Source organism: Cnephaeus nilssonii, assembly GCF_951640355.1.
Source record: "Cnephaeus nilssonii genome assembly, chromosome: 14".
In the NCBI taxonomy this organism is placed as follows: Eukaryota; Metazoa; Chordata; class Mammalia; order Chiroptera; family Vespertilionidae; genus Cnephaeus; species Cnephaeus nilssonii.
The window spans coordinates 66263790-66287314 of NC_137085.1; the positions used below are offsets into that span (position 1 = coordinate 66263790).

Below are 23525 nucleotides of genomic sequence, written 5' to 3' on the forward strand. Positions count from 1 at the left end.
GCTTTTACTATATTATTTGTTCAGTCTATGCATCCTTCATTTTTGAATGTCATAAAGACATAAGAAAACACTTATTTTAATCAACTTTTAATAGCAACATTAAAAGGCCTAATATACCTGAGCCATATGAAATGAATATTTACATTCTTTCCTTCCTGCCTAATAAACCTCAAATCTTTTTTTTTTATTAAAAATATTTAATGTTGACACTATTGCAGATGTCCCCCATATCTCCCCTTTACCTACCTCTACCCACTCCACCTCCCCTTCCCTTGGCCTTCACCATACTATTTGTGTCCATGGGTTATGCATATGTGTTCTTGAGCTAAACCCTTTACCTTCTTCTTCTTTTTTTTTTTTAATAATATATTTTTATTGAATTCATAGAGGAAGGGAGGAGTGAGAAATAGAAACATCAATGATGAGAGAGAATCATTGATCGGCTGCCTCCTGCATGCCCCACACTGGGGACTGAGCCCGCAACCCAGCATATGCCACAACCAGGAATTGAACCGTGACCTCCTGGTTCATAGGTTGATGCTCAACCACTGAACCACACTGACCTGGCTCCCTTTTCCTTCTTTATCTGGTCACCTCTGCCCTCTCCCTTCTGGCACCCTCCAGTCTATTCCATGTACCCATGATTCTGGTTCCATTTTGTTCTTCATTTTATTTTGTTCATTAGATTCCTTCATTGACAGTTCAATATAACTTTTATTTTAGACAGGATTTATAAGATACAATGAAACATTGAAAAAAGGGTATTACAGAAATGTCAAAATATAGTTAATCCTGCATGGGGGTTCTCAAATGAGTAATAATCAATTTAAGCGTTTTATCCCTTAAAGGTGTTGAGTTATGTAAATTGCTATAGATCTGGGCCCTAAAAGAAATTAGGGACATGTTAAGTCTTCTTACTACAATAAAATAAAATTTTAAAAAATAAATCAATTAAATTTAAAAAGGAATTAGGCAAAAAAATATGAAAACAGTTTAAAAATCAAAATTAAAAATCATAACTTTAAACAATGACATAATGAGATTGAAGGCTTCTGAAACTTATTGGATGATTACAGTGATGTGATATGTGTGAAAAGGACAGGCTGCCTCCAACAAGCTTATAGAGGGTATGTTTTTTTTTTAATCTTCACCCGAGGATATGTTTCCATTGATTTTTTTAGAGAGAGAGAGAGAAAAATAGATGTGAGAGAGAAACATCAATTGGTTGCTTCCCGTATGCCTGGATTGGGGATCGAACCCACAACCTAGATGTGCGCCCTGCAACCGGAATCAAACCTGCAACCTTTTGGTGTATGGGATGATGCTCCAACCAACTGAGCCACTCAGACAGGGCATAACGTATTTTTAAAGGTGGATCATGGCAAAGTTTTTAGAAATAATGGAAAAATTGGAAAAAATAGCAGTGAATACTAGTAAATTCTAGTTAAATCACAAGATAAGTTTTGAAGATGTTTACAAAATTTACTTTGTCACATATATATTTGAAATGTTGAGAAACAAAAATTTATTCCGGCGTGTTATTTTTTTTCTTTTCATTTTATTGATTTTTAGAGAGAGAAAGGGTGAGGGAGAGAGAGAGAGAGATAGACAGAGAGACAGACAGACACACATTGATGTGAGAGAAATATTGATGGTTGTCTCCTGCACTCATTCTGACTAGGGATGGAGCTGCAACCTGGATATGTGCTCTGACCTGTAATCGAACCTGTGACCTGGTGCATAGGATGACACTCCAACCAACTGAGCCACACCAGCAAGGGCCAAGTTTATTCTTAATGTAACTGACATATGTATTTGTTTTTTTTCCTTCTATTTAGGAATTAGATACACTTCAGCAGCAACTCGATTCACTGAACATGAAAAAAGACAGTCTGGAAGCTGTAAGTATAAAATTAAATAAAATTTCTTATATTACTCATCTATAAAAGATAAATATATCCTAATATATAAAAACCCAGAGTCTGTAACAACCAACCGAAGGCTCAGCCAAACATTGGAAGTCAGTTCTGCAGTCAGTGCTGGGTTGCCGAGGTGACCCAGCACTGACTGCCGCTGGTGCAGGCGTGGAGACCCAGCATTGACTGCCAAGGGGGCTGCGGATCAGGCCCGAAGAGCGGCCCGAAGAGAGAGGCAGGGTCTGATCCGCAGCCTCCGTGGCAGCTGTTGATCAGCTATTGTCTCTCTCTTTCTCTCCTGGCTTTGCCAGCAGGTGCACCTATCTTTCTTTCCGGGGATAGGCCTGGAGACGCTAACTGGCATAGAAACCGACCAATCAGAACCAAATCTGGGTGAACTGTGAGGAGCCAATGGCTGCCTAGGAGGTGGAGCTTTTGATGCTGACTGGCATAGAAACTGACCAATCAGACCCAAATTGGCCAGCAAAGGGGGGAAGTTGGGGATAAGATCAGGCCTGCAGGGGAGGGCAGTTGGGGGCGAGATCAGGCCGGCAGGGGAGGGTACTTACGGGTGATCAAGCAGGCAGAGGCAGTTAGGGACGATCAGGCCAGCAGGGGAGAGCAGTTGGGGTCAAGATCAGGCCAGGAGGGGAGGGCGATTGAGGACAAAATCAGGCCGGCAGGGGAGGGCCGTTGGGGTCGAGATCGGGCTCGCAGGGAGGGCAGTTGAGGGCAACCAGGCTGGCAGGGGAGGGCCGTTGAGGCGAGATCAGGCCAGCAGGGGAGGGCAGTTGGGGGCAACCAGGCCAGCAGGGGAGGGCAGTTGGGGGCAACCAGGCCAGCAGGAGAGGGTATTTGGGGGTGAGATCAGGCCATCAGGGAAGGGCACTTGGGGGCAAGATCAGGCCGGCCGGGGAGGGCAGTTAGGGGTGATCAGACAGGCAGTCAGGCAGAGAGGTTAGGGGTGATCAGGCAGACAGGCAGAGGGTTTAGGGGTGATCAGGCAGATAGGCAGAGGGTTTAGGGGCAATCAGGCAGGCAGGCAGAGGCAGTTAGGGGCGATCAGACAGGCAGGCAGGTGAGCGGTTAGGAGTCAGTGGTCCCAGATTGCGAAGGGGATGTCCGGCTGGGCTGAGGGACACGCCCCCCCCTCCCCATGCATGAATTTTGTGCACTGGGCCACTATTATATCTATAATTCAGCTAAATATATTAATGGACTCATCCAAGTACATATTTATTTAGCAATTTACTTACAAGAGTATAATAATTTCTTCCCCACTTAGGGCCATAAATATCCTAATTTGGTAAGAAATTAGATTCAATTAAGTACATACTGTGTACAAAACAAGTCACTTGGTCTATTGGGGCACATAATCTAGTGGTAATTTAAAGACATATGAACAAGGAGACCTATGTCATACTTTAAACAATAAAAAAAACACACAAATAAAGACATATGAATAAGAGATAAAACAAGTGAAGAGGAGGAGAGATCACTTTATCATTAAAGATGTAAAAGTTTGCATTCATTTTCTTATTTGTTTATTTAAATAACTAGAGGCCCAGTTTTCATTTTCTTATTTATTTAAATAACTAGAGGCCCAGGGTCCCTCAGCCTGGCCTGCCCCCCTCACAGTCTGGGAGCCCTCAGTGGCGGGAGGTGACCCAGTGATCAGGGGAAGGCAACACCCCCATCACACCTCTGCTGCTGCCACTGCCAGCAGCACTAGCCTCAGCCAGACCTGGTTACCTGAGCCTCGGGCGGCCCTGGGTGGCTGGGCAGCTGCCATCCGAGGCTTCCCTGCGCCTCGGGCGTCAGCTGGGCAGCTGCCATCAGAGGCTTGCCTGTGCCTTGGGCTGGCCCTGGGCGGCTGGGGGGCTGAGGGGACTGGGGGACTCCGGAGGTACGCGTATGGAGTGGCTGGACCCGCTTGGGGGCGGACCTGGCTGTGCCGTGCGCCTGCCGCCCCAGCAGGGCTGAGGTGACTGGGCACTGCCATTTTGTGGCTGTGGGCACTGCCATCTTTGAGGGCATATCAGTCAATTGCATATTCCCTCCTTATTGGCTGTGGGTGCCACCATCTTCGTGAGGGTGTGATGGTCATTTAGCATATTGCCTCCTTATTAGATAAGATTTTAATTCACAAAACAAATCATGCTTATGGTAAAAAATAAAAAAGAATAAAATGGAAGTAAAAATGCCTGATTTTTTTGTCCTCTTTCCAGACAGAGCTACTCTTACATTTATTGAGTGCTTACTATGTACTTTTTTGAATTCTTCACAGATATCACCAGCATTGTCACTGAATTTTCACAATAATCCTGTAATCCTAATTTGGTTTTACTGTTGTGGAAAACCTTAAGTGGGATTCACATTAGTATGCTATCCACAGCTTTTTTGTTTTTCACCTAACATTTGCTCTTGAATGTTCATTCACATCAACTCTTATAATGCTCCCTCATTTTATATCACTACTTTGTATTACATTGTATAGCTATAGAACAGCCTTGTAATGAATAGACTGGAGGAGTTATAAATAATGCTGGCGTGAAAACATTTGCATATATTTTATGCAAAGTTATATGAGTGTATCTTAAGATAGATTTTTTGCAATGGGTCATAAATTACACACTTGAAATCTGAGATTACCAAATTGCCTTCCAGAAAGGTTGCATTTTTACTCCTAGACCCAATATATGGGAGTTTTTTCACTTCATTCACTGACAGCAGGCATTACCCATCTTTTCCATATTTGCTTGTGTAATCGGTAAAAATTACTATTTTGATTCAATTTTCATTTATTTATGCATGAAATGGACTTCTCTTTGTATATTTGTTTGTCAGTGTATTTCTTTTTCCTGTGAACTACCTTTTCATGTCCTTTGCACTTCAGTATACTGCCTGTACCTCAAACTTGGCCTTCCTTTCCTGCTTTCCTATGGAGTCAGGTAGATACAATGATGATAAAATTAGTAACAATTGAACATTGCCATGATTGTTGACATCTAGCTTGCAAAAGAAATAATTATGAATGTTTTGTAATCATTCTTTGGGAAATTTGCTATTAAAAAGTTTGCTTAAAAATACTAAGATTAAAAAAATTAAGATTTTATTTTGTATCAGGTTACCCATATGTAGGTACACATAAGGACAACATTTAGTATTAACACAGCCAGCTTGCAAAATTTCTTACCTTATTTTTTTTTTTTTAGGGCATGTGGGAGAGATGAAAAGATGTAATATATAACCTTAGATTTTCTGTTTGTATTGATGCCACCCTTTTTTGGCATCAGTACATGTATGCCTAAAATAATATGAATTTAAAAAAATTTACAGTATTCTCAAATCAAGAAAATGTTAAGTCACTAATTCTATTGGCAGATTTCTTGTAATTTTTAACTTGTTCTTCAAGAAAACATTATGTCATATATTAATTAGAATTTAACCCTTTGCACTCGCTTGCTTTTTTCTCGATTCCTTTATTCTAATGCTAACCGTGTCGAGTCACACTCGACATCTGAGTGCAAAAGGTTAAAAATCTACTGTGTGCTCTCTACTTTGCTAAGTATTACTAATTCAGTTCACAGGGGTCTGAAAAAAAAGGATCAACATGAGCTTGAGTCTTTAGGAACAGTTTTATCAAGACACAATTTGAAGAAATCTGTAAGATGTTTAAATAAAGGAAGGGGAAGATATGAAAAGGGATACCTCAAAATACATGCATTTATATTATCTGTATTATTATTATTTTTTAAAAAATACATTTTTATTGATTTCAGAGAGGAAGGGAAAAGAAGAGAGAGAGAAACATCAGTGATAAAAGAGAATCATTGATCGGCTGCGTCCTGCATACCCCACAATGGGGATCAAGCCTGCAACCTGGGCATGTGCCCTGACCGGGAATCAAACCATGACCTCCCAGGTTATAGTCAACGCTCAACCACTGAGCCACACAGGCCAGGCTGTATTATTTTTTATTGTTACTCCTCACCCGAGGATATTTTTTCCATTGATTTTTGGAGAGAATGGAAACGGGGGAAAGGAACATCCATGTGAGAGGTACACATCAATCAGTTGCCTCTTGCACACGCCCCAAAATGGGATGGAGCGAGCCTGCAACCCATGTACGTGCCCTTGACTGGGAATTGAACCAGCAACCCTTGAGTGCACAGGGCGATGCTCTAACCACTTACCAACCCCAGCCAGAGCTTATCTGTATGTTTTGGTCATGCCTTTTCACCTGAAGCTAATCCATTACTGATCTTTGCCTATAACCCTTTGCCTATGAACTTTTAAACACTCACTTTTCTTTTTTTCTTTCTTTATTGATTAAGGTATTACATATGTGTCCTTATCCCCACATTGTTTCCTCTCCTCTCTACCCCCCGCTCATGCCCTTACACGCCTGGTGTCTGTGTCTATTGGTTATGCTTATATGCATGCATACAAGTCCTTTGCTTGATCTCTCCCCCTTACTCCCACCCTCCTCTACCTTCCCTCTGAGGTTTGAGCATCTAATCAATGCTTCTCTGTCTCTGGATCTGTTTTCATTCATCAGTTTATGTTGTTCATTATATTCCACAAATGAGTGAGATCATGTGATATTTATCTTTCTCTGACTGGCTTATTTCACTTAGCATAATGCTCTCCAGTTCCATCCATGCTGTTGCAAATGGTAAGAATTCCTTCTTTTTTACTGCAGTGTAGTATTCCATTGTGTAGATGTACAACAGTTTTTTAATCCACTCATCTTCTGATGGGCACTTAGGCTGGTTCCAAATATTAGCTATTGTAAATTGTGCTGCTATGAACATAGGGGTGCATATATTCTTTCTGATTGGTGTTTCTAGTTTCTTGGGATATACTAGTATTCCTATAAGTGGGATCATTGGGTCAAATGGGAGTTCCATTTTTAGTTTTTTGAGGAAACTCCATACTTTTCTGCACAGTGGCTGGACCAGTCTGCATTCCCACCAGCACTTGTCGTTTGTTGATTTGTTGATGATAGCCAGTCTGACAGGTGTGAGATGGTACCTCATTGTCGTTTTGATTTGCATCTCTCGGATGATTAGTGACTTTGAGCATGTTTTCATATGTCTCTTTACCTTCCTTATGTACTTTTACGAAAGTATCTATTTAGGTCAGTTGCCCATTTTTTGATTGGGTTGTTTACCTTCCTTTTGTTAAGTTGTATGAGTTCCCTATAAATGTTGGAGATTAAACCCTTATCAGAAATAACATTGGCAAATCTGTTCTCCCATGAAGTGGGCTTTCTTGTTGTTTTGTTGATGGTTTCTTTTGCTGTGCAGAAGCTTTTTATTTTGATGTAGTCCCATTTGTTTATTTTCCATTGTCTTAGGAGCTGTATCGATGAAGAGATTGCTTCGGCATATGTCTGAGATTTTGCTGCCTGTGGATTCCTCTAATATTTTTATGGTTTCCCATCTTACATTTAAGTCCTGTATCCATTTTGAGTTTATTTTTGTGTATGCTGTAAGTTGGTGGTCTAGTTTCATTTTTTTTGCATGTATCGGTCCAATTTTCCCAACACCATTTATTGAAGAGACTGTCTTGACTCCATTGTATGCTCTTTCCTCCTTTGTCAAATATTAATTGAGCATAGTGGTTTGGGTCAATTTCTGGGTTTTGTATTCTATTCCACTGGTCTATATGTCTGTTCTTGTGCCAGTAACAGGCAGTTTTAAGAACAGTGGCTTTGTAATACAGCTTGATATCTAGTATTGAGATCCCTCCTACTTTGTTCTTCTTTCTCAGGATTGCCGCAGCTATTCGGGGTCTTTTTTAAATATATTTTTTAAATAAATCTTTATTGTTCAGATTATTACAGTTGTTCCTCTTTTTTCCCCCCATAGCTTCCCTCTACCTGGTTCCCACCCCACCCTCTGCCCTTACCTGCCCCCCACTGTCCTCATCCATAGGTGTACGATTTTTGTCCAGTCTCTTCCCGCACCCCCCACACCCCTTTCCCCTGAGAATTGTCAGTCCACTCCCTTTCTATGCTCCTGATTCTATTATATTCACCAGTTTATTCTGTTCATCAGATTTTTTATTCACTTGATTTTTAGATTCACTTGTTGATAGACATGTATTTATTGTTCATAATTTTTATCTTTACCTTTTTCTCCTTCTTCCTCTTCTTAAAGAATACTTTACAGCATTTCATATAATACTGGTTTGGTGGTGATGAACTCCTTTAGCTTTTTCTTATCTGTGAAGCTCTTTATCTGACCTTCAATTCTGAATGATAGCTTTGCTGGGTAAAGTAATCTTGGTTGTAGGTTCTTGCTGTTCATCACTTTGAATATTTCTTGCCACACCCGTCTGGCCTGAATAGTTTCTGTTGAGAAATCAGCTGACTGTCGTATGGGTACTCCCTTGTAGGTAACTAACTGTTTTTCTCTTGCTGCTTTTAATATTCTTTCTTTGTCTTTTGCTCTTGGCATTTTAATTATGATGTGTCTTGGTGTGGTCCTCTTTGGATTTCTTTTGTTTGGGGTTCTGTGCGCTTCCTGGACTTGTAAGTCTATTTCTTTCCCCAGGTAGGGGAAGTTTTCTGTTATTATTTCTTCAAATAGGTTTTCAATATCTTTCTCTCTCTCTTCTTTTGGCACCCCCATAATTCAGATGTTTGTAAGCTTGAAATTGTCCCAGAGGCTCCTTACACTATCTTCATATTTTTGGGTTCTTTTTTCTTTTCCGGTTGGGTGTTTTTTGCTTCTTCATATTTCAAATCTTTGACTTGATTCTTGTGATGTTCTAGTCTGCTGTTGGATCTCTGTATATTATTCTTTATTTCATTCAGTGTATGCTTAATTTCTAGTTGGTCCTTTTTCATATTCTTGAGGGTCTCACTAAATTTATCGGCGGTTTCTAGAAAATTCTTGAAAAACCTTATAACCGTGGTTTTGAACTCTATATCCAATAGTTTGCTTTCCTTCATTTCTGTCATTTGTTACCTGTTTCTTTGTCTCCACATTTTGGCTGCTTCCCTGTGTTGATAGAGTGGCTTTTTGTGCTAGGTGTCCTATAGGGCTCAGTAGTTCAGCCTCCCCAGTTACCTGAGGTGGACACTCTTGGTGCACCCCTTTGTGGGCTGTGTGCACAGTCTTGTTGTAGTTAAGCCTTGATTGTTGTTGGTATCACTGTGAGGAATTGACCTCCAGGCCTATTGGCTGTGAGAATCAGCTGTGTCTGTAATGGGAGAACTTCTGTGCTGGAGACACCCTTATGGGGTAAGACTTGCTTCAGTGGGGCTTTGGTGCTCACTGAGTCTGGCCCCTGAGTGTGTCCCTTATGGATCTGAGGAGTTGTAATCTGGATGGTTCCACTCTGACCCCTGGGTACATTGGCTCTTGGATCTCTAAGAAGGTGCTAATTTAGCCTCTGCCTGAGGCCACCTAGCAGGAGCTACTGAAAGATCGGCAGATTCCTCTTCTTTGTTTGGGTTTTGGAGGTGCCCCGATGAGGCCCAGCTGTGAAACAATGCAAGCTTCTGTGGGGCCTTGGGCCTTTTTTTGGATGTTCTGGTCTCTCTGACCCGGCTGTAGTTTGTTAGGTAATTTAAATTGCAAAGGGCCAGGCCATTCATATGCAAAGGCCTCTGCACACAACTTGGGTGGGGCTGGGTCTCAGGGAATCAACAGGGAGGAGCAAACAGCAATGGCTTCCCATCAGCCCTGCCCTAAGAGGCCCGGGTCTCAGTGTCCCACGGTAATCGCTGCAAGCACCTCTGAGAGAAAGCCGCCCTCGAGTTCTGCCCGCTGCCAGACAGTCCAGTTTCTCCCCGTATGAGTCTGGGTCCCCAGAGTCTTGCCCGGAACTGGAGTTCAGAGCAGGTTTTCTTGAAAAAGACAACTGCGTACTCAGTTGCTAGCCCTTTCTGCGCACATGCCTCTGTACCTCTACACTTTACTTCTGCAGCTCCTGTGAGTCTCATTGTGCTTTTCTCTTTCCTTCTAGTTGTAGAATTTCCACTCAGCCAGCCTTCCTGTGGTTCTGGATGGTGTCCGTTTTGTCTTTTAGTTGTAGTTTTGAAGTGGTTGTGCGAGGCAGCAATTTCAGGTGTTTACCTATGCCACCATCTTGGTTTCTCCTCGGGGTCTTTTTTTATTCCAGATGAATTTTTGGAGAGTTTGTTCTAGGTCTGTGAAATATGCTGTTAGTATTTTAATGGGGAGTGCATTGAATCTATAGATTGCTTTGGGTAGTATGGACATTTTAATGATGTTGACTCTATCAATCCATGAACACAGTATGTTCTTCCATTTGTTTATGGAAGATGGTATGTCTTCCTCTATCTCTATTTTCAGTGTCCTGTAGTTTTCTGAGTACAGGTCTTTTACCTCCTTAGTTAAGTTTATTCCTAGGTATCTTAATTTTTTTTGGTGCAGTGGAAAATGGGATTTTTTTTTAAAAAAATCTCTCTTTCTGTAAGTTCACTATTGGTGTATAAAAATTTCATAGATTTCTTGGCATTAATTTTGTATCCTGCTACATTGCGAATTCATTTATTAAGTCTGGTAATTTTTTTTATGGAGTCTCTAGGGTTTTCTACATACAATATTATGTCATCTGCAAATAATGACAGTTTTACTTCTTTTCTAATGTAGATGCTTTTTATTTCTTCTTCATGTCTGATTGCTATAGCTAGCACTTTTACTACTATGTCGAACAGGAGTGGTGAGAGTCAACATCCCTGTCTTGTTCCTGTTCTTAGGGGAAATGGTTTTAGCATACAATGGAGTCAAGACCGTTTATTCAATAAATGGTGTTGGGAAAATTGTGCAGATACATGCCAAAAAAATGAAACTAGACCACCAACTTACACCATACACAAAAATAAACTGAAAATGCATGAAGGAATTAAACTTAAGATGGGAAACCATAAAAATCTTAGAAGAATCAGTGGGCAGCAAAATATCAGACATATGTCGTAGCAGTATCTTTACTGATACAGCTCTTAGGACAATGGAAACTAAGGAGAAAATAAATAAATGGGACTACATCGAAATAAAAAGCTTCTGCACAGCAAAAGAAACCATCAACAAAACAACAAGAAAGCCCACTGCATAGGAGAACATATTTACCAATGTTATCTCTGATAAGGATTTAATCTCCAACATTTACAGGGAACTCAAAAAATGGGCAAAGGACCTAAATAGACACTTTTCTAAAGAAGACCTACAGAAGGCCAAGAGACATATGAAAACATGCCCAAAGTCACCAGTCATCTGAGAGATGCAAATCAAACGACAAATGAGGTAACTCACACCTGTCAGAGTAGCTATCATCAATAAATCAACAAACGACAAGTGCTGGCGAGGATGTGGAGAAAAAGGAACCCTCGTGCACTGCTGGTGGGAATGCAGACTGGTGTAGCTACTATGGTAAACAGTATGGAGTTTCCTCAAAAAATTAAAAATGGAACTGCTATTTCACCCAGTAATCCCACTTCTAGGAATATATCCCAAGAATCAGAAACACCAGTCAGAAAGGATATATGCACCCCTATGTTCATAGCAGCACAATAACTAAGATTTGGAAACAGCCTAAGTGCCCATCAGCAGATGAGTAGATTAAAAAACTGTGTACCCACATCTATACAATGGAATACTACGTTGCTGTAAAAAAAAAGGAACTCTTACCATTTGCAACAGCATGGATGAACCCAGAGAGCATTATGCTAAGCGAAATAAGCCAATCAGAAAAAGATAAATATCACATGATCTCACTCACTTATGGAATATAATGGACAACATAAACTGATGAACAAAAATAGAGCCAGAATCATAGAAGCATCAAATAGACCGTCCAACCTAAGAGGGAAGGCAGGGGAGGGAGGGGGGTAAAAGATCAACCAAAGGACTTGTATGCATGCATATAAGCATAACCAATGGACATGGCCAGTAGCGGGTGAGGGCATGTGCTGGGGGGTGTGATCTGCTGGGGAGAGGTCAATGGGGGGAAAAGGAGACGTATGTAATACTTTAAACAAATTTAAATTTAAAAAAGTAAAAAAAAGTTAGAAAATATGCAGGGATCTATTTTTATTTTTCCAGTTTAGAAATGTTTCGTAGCATTATTGATTAATCTAGATACTTTATATATCTATTTAAAGATGCTGGTGGTTTAAATGTGCCCTTATTCTTATAAACTGAAACCTATTTGAAATATTTTGGATGAATTAATACATTTTTCCTTTTTTTGCTCCCTTCAGGAAATAGCACACTCCCAGGTAAAACAGGAGGCTGTATTGCTGCATGAAAAACTTTATGAGTTAGAGTCCCATCGAGATCAAATGGTTGCTGAAGACAAAAGCATGGGATCCCCCATGGAAGAGAGAGAGAGATTACTTAAGCAGGTAGGAAAAACAAACATACTTATTTTAATATGTCAGGATTTGTGAATGTGTTTATTTTATTTAAGCCATATGAATTGACCAGAAAGCCAATAAGTTTATTGTGTCTTTAAAAAACAGTGAAAAGTGAACTTCACCTAAATCAGTATGAACTACTTGACCATTAAAATCTAGTAAAAATCATCTCTGACATAAACAGGTTTTTTACGTAAACCTTAATTTTATGTGGTGGTCATGCATATTATGGCCTTTTTTTTTTCATGTTTTGGATTCTGTGAGGAAAACTTAAAACTTTTCTTTGTTAGTTAATAAATAATTAGATAACCTTATTGAAGATCTCTTTCATTATTTATTTTGGGCTTCATATTTAGCAATGAAGTGTCCCACAGCTAATGACTTTTATTAATGAAATTAAAATCTTCTCTGAAATCTGCCTGGTCAGAGTGACTCAGTTGGTTGAGTGCTGTACTGTGCACCGAAAGGTTGTGGGTTTGATCCCCAAGTAGGGCACATACAAAAGGCAATCAATCCATGTTTTTCACATCGATGTGTCTCTCTTTGTCTGTCTATAAAAAGAGCCAGGCTGCTGTGGCTCAGTGGTTGAACATGGACCTATGAGCCAGAAGGTCACGGTTCGATTCCTTGTCGGGGCACATGCTGGGGTTGCAGGCTCGATCTCCAGTAGGGAGCATGCAGAAGGCAGGCAATTGATGATTCTTATCATTGATATTTCTCTCTCTCTCTTCCTCTCCCTCTTTGAAATCAATAAAAATATATTGATATTATTATTAAAAATAAATAAAATCTGTGAAATCACAGTATGTCATATGGTCATGTCACACGTATTCACTAGCTTTCTTACTACCCCAAGGCTGGCTATAATTTAATACTGAGTTATAATTAACCTATTATTTATCGTGAGATACCCTAACTGTAGGGCCCTTAGGAGAACTGCATATGTATTTGAAAACAGCTAGTCAGGAATTTGTAGTCTTAGATTAAACCCAATAGGTTTGGATGAACCTTAGGGATCAACTCAGGAGCTATTTAAGTATTAGGATCATTCTAGAAAAGTATTAAAATCTAGATTCTCTGAAGGTCCTTGGAAAGAGATCATTGGAATCAAGGGAAGAGTGGTCTTGGTTGGGACAGGTTACCAGATAAAATATAATAAATTTGTATTTCAGATAAGCAAAGAATAATATTTTAGCATATATACATATATATATATATATATATATATATACACACACATATATATATATACACACACACATATATATATGATAAGTATATTTCATATTGCATGATGTATATGTACCATAAAATTTATTTATCTGAAATTCAAATGCAGTGGGATTGCTAAATCTGTCAACCCCACCGTGTATATTGGGGGTTTATAACTTAGACTAGTGGCCCGGTGCACGAAATTCGTGCACATTAAATGGGGATTAATTAGAGGAAATAATTTAATATTGCTATTTGCCCTTTCTCTATAATAGAAGTGTCAGAGATGAAAGAAAATTAGTAAAATGTATATGAAAACCTTCCTCCTGTCAGAGTCTGGGGCGCACCACGGGACCCAGAGTCAAGTACCCACCCACCCACGTGCTCCTCAAAATTGCATGAGACCCAGACCTGGCCGCTTCCCCCCCTTATTGGGCTAGATCCATACCTGGCCAGTCCCACCCTTGTCAAGCCCCACCGGACAAGGGGTGCAGCCTCAGGTTCCCTGGCCCGGCGCCAGGGTGGGGGGTGTGCTTTGAGGTCCCCTGTCAAGCCTCGCTGGGTGGGGGGCATGGCCTGAGGTCCCCCATCAAGCCCTGCCAGGAGGGAAGGGGCGCAGCTTCAGGTCCCCCATCAAGCCCCATTGGCAGGGGGGGCGCAGCCTCAGGTCCCCCATCAAGCCCCGCTGGGTGGGGGGGGTGCGGTTTGAGTTCCCCTGACCCAGCACTGGGGATGTACCTTGAGGTCCCCTGTCAAGCCCCGCTGGGTGGGGGGCACGGCCTGACGTCCCCTGTCAAGCCCAGCCAGGCAGGGGGGCGCAGCCTCAGGTCCCCTGGCCCAGTGCTGGGTTGGGGGGCATGGCCTGAAGTCCCCTGTCAAGCCCCACCTGGTGGGGAGCGTGGCCTGAGTTCCCCCGAACCAGCACTGAGGGTGCACCTTGAGGTCCCCTGTCAAGCCCAGCCAGGCAGGGGGGCGCAGCCTCAGGTCCCCTGGCCTGGTGCTGGGGTGGGGGAAACAGCCTGAGGTCCCCTAGCCCAGCACCAGGACGGGAAGCGCACCTTGGGGTCCCCTGTCAAGCCCCACGGGGATGGGGGAGGGCATAGCCTCAGGTCCCTGCTGATTGCTCGTTAAGGCTCCTTATGGGAATTTGGCCTCAGCTGTGGGTGCAGCCATCCTTGTGACAGAGTGATGGTCAATTAGCATATTCCCTCTTTATTAGATAGGATATTTATGTAAACTGATCCAGTTAACCTCATGGTACCATGTGGATTAGTATGAAAGTATGTCACCACACTTCCTTTCAGGAAGAAATAAAAATTTGTGAATAGTTCCTTATTGATGTTCCTTTTAACTTCAAAGATTGAATTTTAAGTAAGTTTCAAGAGACAAGATTGACATTTTAGTGCAACATACCTTAGAAGGAAATTATTTTTAAGATAGTCTAACAATGAATAATTCTTTAAACACTATTTTCTTTTTATGCCTTTATAGGTTAAAGAAGATAACCAGGAAATAGCGAGTATGGAGCGACAGTAAGTACATTTGTACTAGGACATTTTGCATCCCTTTCTCATCTTTTAAATTATATTCTAAATGTACAAGAGGTGCATATTATCATAGTAATTTTGGTGTGGTTCACACTGATAATATTGACATAACTTTCAATCTTACTTTCCGTTTTAACTACATTTCATACAATTCACATATTTAAAGCATACAGTTCAGAGTTTTATAGTATATTCACAGAGTTATGCAAGCATCACTTCAGTCAATTTTAGATCTCTTCAGTAACCTTAATTATACCCTTCCTGTTACCCACACCCAATCATCCCCTCATCCTAGCCCTAGAGAACCACTTTTATTTTATGTATGTAGAGTGGCCTATTCTGGACATTTTATATAATAAGTGGAATCATATAAAATGTGGTCCAATGTGGCTGCATTCTTTCACTTAGCATAATGTTTTCAAGGTTCATCTGTGTTGTAGCATGTATCAATATTTCTTTTTATTGCCAAATATTCCTTATGTGGATATACCATATTTATTTTCTGTCCATTCATTGATGGACGTTTAAATTGTTTTCATTTTTTAGCTGTGATCATGCTGGTATGAAATTCATGTACAACTTTTTGCATGGACATGTTTTCACTTCTCTTGGGTATACACCTAGGAGTGGGATTGATGGCTCATATAGTAACTCTATATTTAATTTTTTAGGAGTCCATTTTACACTTCTACCAGCAGTGCATGAGGGTTCCAATTTCTCCGTGTCTTTACACTTGTTGTTATCTCTTTTTTTATTATAGTCATCCTAGTGGGATCTCATTATGGTTTTAACTTGCATTTCCCTAATGATTAATGATGATGAGCTTCTTTTCTTTCATTTATTTGCCATATGTATATCTTCTTTGGAGAAATATATGTTCAGATCCTTTGCCCATTTTTAAATTGGTCTGTTTATCTTTATTTAATTTTAATGGCTTCACTTATTGTAGATACAAATTTCTTAACAGATAAATGATTTGCAAAATGTTTGTCCCAATCTGTGAAGGATCTTTTCACTTTCTTTTTTATTTTATTTTTAATCCTCACCTGAGGACATACAAGGACATACAAAGAGAGAGGAAGGGAGAGAGAGAGGAAGGGAAAGCCAGAGAAAGTACAATGTGAGAGAGAAATATTGATCGATTGCCTTCTCTACATACCCCAACTGGGGATCAAACTCACAACTCTTCAATGCACAGGACGACACTCAAACAACTGAGCCACTCTGGCTAGATGTCTTTTCTAGAGAGGAAGGAAGAGAGATGGAAACATCAGTGAGAGAGAAACATCATGCCTGCTATTGGGGATTGAGCCTGAAACCTGGGCATGTGCCCTGAATTGAAATTAAACTGGTGACTTCTTGGTTCCTGGGTCAAAGCTCAACCATTGAGCCATACCAGTTTGGCACATTTTCACTTTCTTGAAGGTATCCTTTGAAGGACAAAAGTTTTAAGTTTTGATGTCTATTTTATTTATTTTTTCTTTTGTTGCTTGTGTTTTGGTGTCATATATAAGAAATCAGTTTCTAATCCAAAGTCACAGAGATGTATGCTTATGTTTTATTCTAAGAGTTTTATAATTTTTGTATATGGTTGTAAGGTAGAAGTCCAAATTTATTCTTTGATTGTACATATCCAATTGTACATATCCAGTTGTCCCAGCACCAGTTATTGAAATATTCTTTTCTTGACAAATATCCTACCTAATAATAGACAAATATGCAAATTGACCGTACCTTCGCTATGCCCGTGATTGGCCAGGAGGTGCGGGGGGGCGGGACTCGGGGTGGCCGATTGGGCCGGCGGGACGCTGAGCTCGCGTCGCTAGCGGCGGCGCGAGCTCAGCGTCTGCGCCATGGCTGTGCTGCGGCACAGAAGGGGCCTCTGGGGCAGCGAGCTCACGTCCCACCATGGACCATCAAAAGCGGGTGAGCTGGGTGTCTGTCCACTCAGGCACCAGGCCTTTCAGAAGCCTCAGGCGGGGCGGAGGCTTCTGAAAGGCCTGGTGCACCAGCGGACAGGCACCCAGCTCCCCTGCAATCGAAAGCAAAAGTGTGGGAGCTGGGTGCCTGTCCGCTCAGGCACCAGGCCTTTCAGAAGCCTCCACCACGCTGGAGGCTTCTGAAAGGCCTGGTGCACCCGCGATCGAAAGCAAAAGCGTGGGAGCTGGGTGCCTGTCCGCTCAGGCCTGGTGCACCAGCGAGCAAAATCAAAAGTGTGGGAGCTGGGTGCCTGTCCGCTCAGGCACCAGGCCTTTCAGAAGCCTCCGCCACGCTGGAGGCTTCTGAAAGGCCTGGTGCACCCGCGATCGAAAGCAAAAGCGTGGGAGCTGGGTGCCTGTCCGCTCAGGCACCAGGCCTTTCAGAAGCCTCCGCCGCGCCGGAGGCTTCTGAAAGGCCTGGTGCACCCGCGATCGAAAGCAAAAGCGTGGGAGCTGGGTGCCTGTCCGCTCAGGCACCAGCGATCAAAAGCAAAAGCGTGGGAGCTGGGTGCCTGTCCGCTCAGGCACCAGGCCTTTCAGAAGCCTCCACGGTGCCGGAGGCTTCTGAAAGGCCTGGTGCACCTGCGGACAGGCACCCAGCTCCCCCGTGATCGAAAGCGAAAGCGTGTAGGGGACCCTACACGTGCATGATTCAATCATGCACTGGGCCTCTAGTTTATATATATATATAAAAGCTTAAGTGACTGGCCGACTGGTAGTTATGACACACACTGACCACCAGGAGGCAGACGCTCAACGCAGGAGCTGCTGAGCTGTGGTGACTTGGCAGCTGCTGTTCTCGGGTGATGCACCGGGAACCAGAGAGGAGGAAGCCAGATTCTGGGGTGCGCCACCCAAGAACTGCCCCCGGAACCCCTCAGGGGATGTCAGAGAGCCAGTTTCGGCCCAATACCCACAGGCCAGGCTGAGGGACCCCACCAGTGCACAAATCCGTGCACCGGGCCTCTAGATATTTAATATTCTTTTCCCATTTAATTGTCTTGCACCTTTGTCAAAAATCAATTATATGTAGATGCAAGATCTGGACTCACAGTTCCATCCCACTGATAGACTTAGGGGGAGTGAAGATCAAGTCACAAATATTCCAGAACCACAGTTATGATTACTGTATACGAAGTACTAGTACAACTGCTTTTGCTAGAATTTTAACCCATATAATCTTCTATCAATGCAAATTTTCTCTTATTTTTTAATGTTTGAGATTAATTTGCCAATTAGCTCAGTTTATACAAACCTACCAAAAAAAAGTTAATAAAGATTTTTCACTTCCTTAATGTTTTAAGTCATGCTCAAAAAAATGTGGGCAAGCATCAGCTTTTGGAGTCAGGCAACCTAACATCTGTAGAATATACTTTCAGTTCAAATGTGAATCATGAAAAAAGATCTAGAAAAAACATTTCTCTCTAAATTTGTAGTATTATCCTGAGAATAGGGCACATATTTCTAGATATTGTTTATGCAACTTAGAAAAGACATGATTTTCTAACATCATCATTAAATGTTTTCACTGAATGCCTATACTATGTCATAAATTCATTAAATAATATTTTTAATAGGTTAACAGATATAAAAGAAAAAATCAATCAATTTCATGAAGAAATTAGACAACTTGACATGGATTTAGAAGAACACCAAGGTACTTTTTCTGGCATTTTTATAATGTATATTAACAGCTATATAGCAGTATTGATACAGTGTTAATTTGGGCCTCGGGGACTGTTTATATGGGATTTATTTTTTAATTATGACATCACTAACTTTACTAAAATACTAAAGTATAATACTAAATATTATAATTAATATTAAATTATTTAAGCCAACTCAAAACTTGAAATAACTTAAAATGATTATAGAATGATAAGAATTTATTTTCCTTGGCAAAGCAATTAAAAAAATGAAATAAAATGGTTTCAAGTTGTTACAGATTTTAAAGTTATAGTTTCTCAATATAGTCAATTATTACTTATTAACTAACTGGATTAACTGATAGAGTTGTGAAGAGTGAAGATCAAGTCACAAATACTCCAGAAAGAAAGACTTGTTTAGGGGATGTAGCAAGTACTGAAATTTTTGATCCTCTTCCAACTTTTTCTAGTAGTGGGATTTGAAGAGCCAAGACAGGAACCAGAACACTTAGGGAAGCCTGGGGTCTGAACAAGTAGAAATGCTGTGGTGGGGATTTGGGAGCTGCAGTGAAGTCAGAGGAAGAGGATGGGCACTATAGTTTCTTAACCAGCTTCTCTGTAGTAAGGGAGAGTAAGGTGGGTTTCTCATGGCACTTTAATCATAGATTAATTGCAAACCACTTAGTATGCTCTTGGGTTATCAATAATTGACTATATTTTTATGAGTTAGGTATTATAAACTGTGCATATATATGTATACCTATTATGGCTGAAGAAACATTACTAGCAAGGAAAAAGGGTATTCTGTCCCTAAAGTTTTTTACTTCAATTTTAAATTCAGTGTACTCAGTATTTATACTTTTTTTGATTTATGAATAATAGAACTAGCTACTATTGATTGATTACTTGCCTGATCTTTGCAAGAACCCTTTGAAGCCTTGTAACCCCTTTTATACTTGCTGAAGCTCAGAGAAGTTACTCAAATTCCCACAGCTAGTAAGGGATAAAGTCTATATTTTAATCAAGTTCTCTTTGACCCGAAAGATTTCATTGTATTGCCCAAACAAAATTCTGGATTTCTGATATGAAGTTCTGCATTTGTGAAACAAAAATATTCTTATGAAATATTTACATAGTTGTATTTACTTATGGCCAGTAATGCCTTTATATAAGGTATCTCTAAAGGCAGACAAACTTTAAAGACCAGTTATTAGGTAAGTAAACTCACCTGGGATTTTATTTTCTCATCTGCAAAATGAATATAATGATCCTACCTAACTAAGGTTTATAAATATTGAATGGTATACATGGCAGGGTGGGCTCACAATAAGTGTTAAGACTATGATCATGTTATTTAAGTTAGTTTATTGCTTTTAACTTATATAGATTTAGTATTCTTGATTTTCTTTATTAATATCTTATTCTGGGGAATGTGATAATGTTCTTGATTTTAGATATTTTATAGGATACATTTTAAGTAATCTTCCTTTTTATAAGTTGTAATTTCTACAACATTTATTTTTTAGTAAAATAGCTCAGTTTGGAGATAATAATTATTAATTGCTAGTTCTAAGATAAGTAGAATGCTTTGAATTTTAGCTTCCATTTTCCTTTTTGTTTTGTAACCTTCTTTGTCCTTTTTTATCAATGTAGAAAAAGATAATCTGTAATGTAATAGCAGAAATCATTTATGTATAAGAATATATAAAATACTAGAGGCCTGGTGCACGAAATTCGTGCACGGAGGGGGGTTGTCCCTCAGCCCAGCCTGTACCCTCTCCAATATGGGACATCCCTCACACAATCCAGGACTGCTGGCTCCCAACTGCTCGCCTGCCTGCCTTCCTGATTGCCCCTAACCACTTCTGCCTGCCAGCCTATCACCCCCTAACCACTCTGCTGCCAGCCTGTTTGCCCCCAACTTCCCTCCTCTGCCAGCCTGGTCACCCCTAACTGCCCTCTCCTGCAGGGTTGATCACCTCCAACTGCCCTCCCTTGCAGGCCTGGTCCCTCACAACTGCCCTCCCTTGCAGGCTGGGTGCCTCCCAACTGCCCTCTCCTGCTGGCCATCTTGTGGTGGCCATCTTGTGTCCACATGGGGGCAGGATCTTTGACCACATGGGGGGCAGCTATATTGTGTGTTGCAGTGATGATCAATCTGCATAGTACTCTTTTATTAGATAGGATAGAGGCCTGGTACAGGGGTGGGGGCCAGCTGGTTTGCCCTGAAGGGCGTCCCGGATCAGGTGGGGGTTCCCTTGGGGTGTGGGGCGGCCTGAGCGAGGGGCCTGTGGTGGTTTGCAGGCCGGCCACGCCCCCTGGCAACCCACGCAGAGGCCCTGGTATCTGGAATTTATTTTCCTTCTACAATTGAAACTTTGTAGCCTGGAGCAGAGCCAAGCCTGGGGCTCCCTCCGAGGCAGGCAGCCATTTGTGTTGGGGTTATAATTGAAACTTTGTTGCCTTAAGCGGGTGGGCATGGCCAGGGTGTGCAGAAAGCTTTGCTTCCCCTGTTGCCGGCGGCAACCCTGGCCTGCTCTCTCAAGCTCCATTCTGCCGCCATTTGTTTGAATTTGTTTACCTTCTATAATTGAAACTTTGTAGCTTGAGTGGAGGCTTAGGCCTGCAACGGCTATTGGAAAGCTTGGCTTGCTCTGTTACCTGGGAAACCTTGCTCTCTGTGGCTGTAGCCATCTTGGTTTGGGTTAATTTGCATACTTGCTCTGATTGGATGGTGGGCGTGGCTTGTGGTTGTGTCGGAGGTATGGTCAATTTGCATATTTGTCTATTATTAGATAGGATAGGTGATATGTAAATATTATGCTTATATGTACATATATGAACATCCTAAAATATTGGCACAACATCAAAGGGGATTTGTTAAAAGGTCGCTTATTATTTCTTGCCTGCAGTAGCCTCCTAACTTGTCTCCCTACCTCCAATCTTGCCCCTCATAGATTCATCCACCACAGTATTGGCAGAGTGATTAATGTAAAATGAGATTGTGTCATTCTCCTGCTTGACCGTGGGTCCCCATGACCTTCAAGATAAAGTTTAAGAATTTTTGAGTAGCATTCTAGTTTCTTTGTAATCTGGTGTTTATGTCGTCAGCCTCCTCTCCCACCCCTCATCATCTCTATTCTTACATTTTGGTAGAATCTACTTGTAGTATCCCACACCTCACCCCTTTACCATTTGTCTAACTGTTTCCTGCTCAGTCCATTGCTCATACTATTTGTTCCCTTGTCTTGAATGTCCTTTCCCTGCTATTTACCTTACTATTTTCTGATCTTCTAAGATCTAGCTTGAGTATCCTTTCATTCAGCATAATATCCCTAACTTCTCTCCCTAACCTCTTTCTGGGCTGGGCTAAGTGAGTGGCCCCCGATATCAGAGCGCATTGTGCTTAAGTATCTACACTGACTACATATGTTAGCACTGTCTTCCTAGGTGCTTGACTTTCCCTTTAGGCTATAAGTTCTCAAGGACAAGGACTATGTCTTATTCACATTGGTAACCTCTTTCATCACAATATCTGGGAAAATAAACAATGTTTGTAGAATGAACTAAAGTAAAAGTTGGGCTCTAGTCACTTTTTTGGGCCCTCTAGTTCTTCAGATGTACCTATACACTCTTATCCAGAGAGTTTGATTAATTAGGAGAGGTTTTATCACTTTCTAGATAATTCTTACCTTGGATTTTCTTACTGACATCTGTTTTCTCAGTAATCCTGAGTCAAAATTCTGGGCAATCTACTTCTTAAGATGTAGAGGATAATCAAATTATTTTGACTTTCTGGTCCATACTTAGCTCTGCTTCTGGCTTTATTCTCTCTGGTCCTCTTTATTAATTTCTTAGATGCCACCTGGCTGCTTCCATTTATAATCCTGTGTGTAATCCAACTGGGTCTCCTTTTGCCTTGTAGTAGGGGTTCTGATTAATATAGCATGAAACCATAAATGATGTATATACACATCTGACTTTGTTAGTAGTTGCTTTTAGTTTTCAAATAAACTTTAAAAAGGTTTGCATTGCCCTGGCCAGTGTTCTCAGTGGTTAGAGTGTCGGCCCAAACACCAACGGGTCATGGGTTCAATTCCCAGTCAAGGGCGTGTACCTGGTTTGCTGGTTTGATCCCAGCCCCAGTAGGGAAGTTTGTGAGAGGCAATTGATGTGTTTCTTTCACACATCTCTCTCTCTCTCTCTCTCTCTCTCTCTCTCTCTCTCTCTCTTTCTCTCTCTTTCTCTCTCCCTCTCTCTAAAAATCAATGAAAAAAATATCCTTGGGTGAGGATTAAAAAAAAAGGTTTGAATAATTCATTCTAAATTCAAAGGCAGCCTTCGATACTGGGTAAGGTGCAGTTATGTTCTGACTAGATAGTAATGGTGGGCTTGTAATTCAACAGCTTCCTCGAGGGCATTATATTAATAAGTTTTTAAGGCTATAATTTACAAAAGTTACATTGAATAATTATGTCTTCATGTTAACTAAATAAAATCAGTTAACAGTTATTTGACTTCTCTCTGAAAATCTTCATTGTTTCGTGATGCTGAGTTATCAGTTTCTGTGAAAATCTGAAATAAAGTAGAAAAAAATCCTCACAATACACTTAGACTTTTGACCAATTCTAGATGGATTTCTTTGCTCTCAAATCTTTACTTAGTCTTTGTAAGTGATATAAAAAAATAATATAATCTCATAACAGAAAATATTTGCTAGAAGAAAGTATCATTACTTTTTTTAATTGCTGGGGGATGTCATTTTATCATGTTATGTATTTGCTAGACTTCACCCATATATTAGTTTTATTTTATTGATGGATCAGGTA

General features: G+C 40.9%; 1 protein-coding gene across 3 annotated transcripts in view; it reads left to right on the plus strand.

Annotated features, from left to right (window-relative positions):
- The window catches only part of IFT74 (intraflagellar transport 74), a 110156-nt gene that overhangs the window by 38133 nt on the left and 48498 nt on the right, over positions 1-23525 (plus strand). For all 3 annotated transcript variants that reach the window (XM_079790692.1, XM_079790691.1, XM_079790690.1), the window contains 4 exons: positions 1839-1901; positions 12157-12300; positions 15016-15056; positions 18628-18707. In XM_079790692.1, the coding sequence (XP_079646818.1) occupies positions 1839-1901; positions 12157-12300; positions 15016-15056; positions 18628-18707 (328 nt within the window). The remainder of the gene's footprint in view (positions 1-1838; positions 1902-12156; positions 12301-15015; positions 15057-18627; positions 18708-23525) is intronic.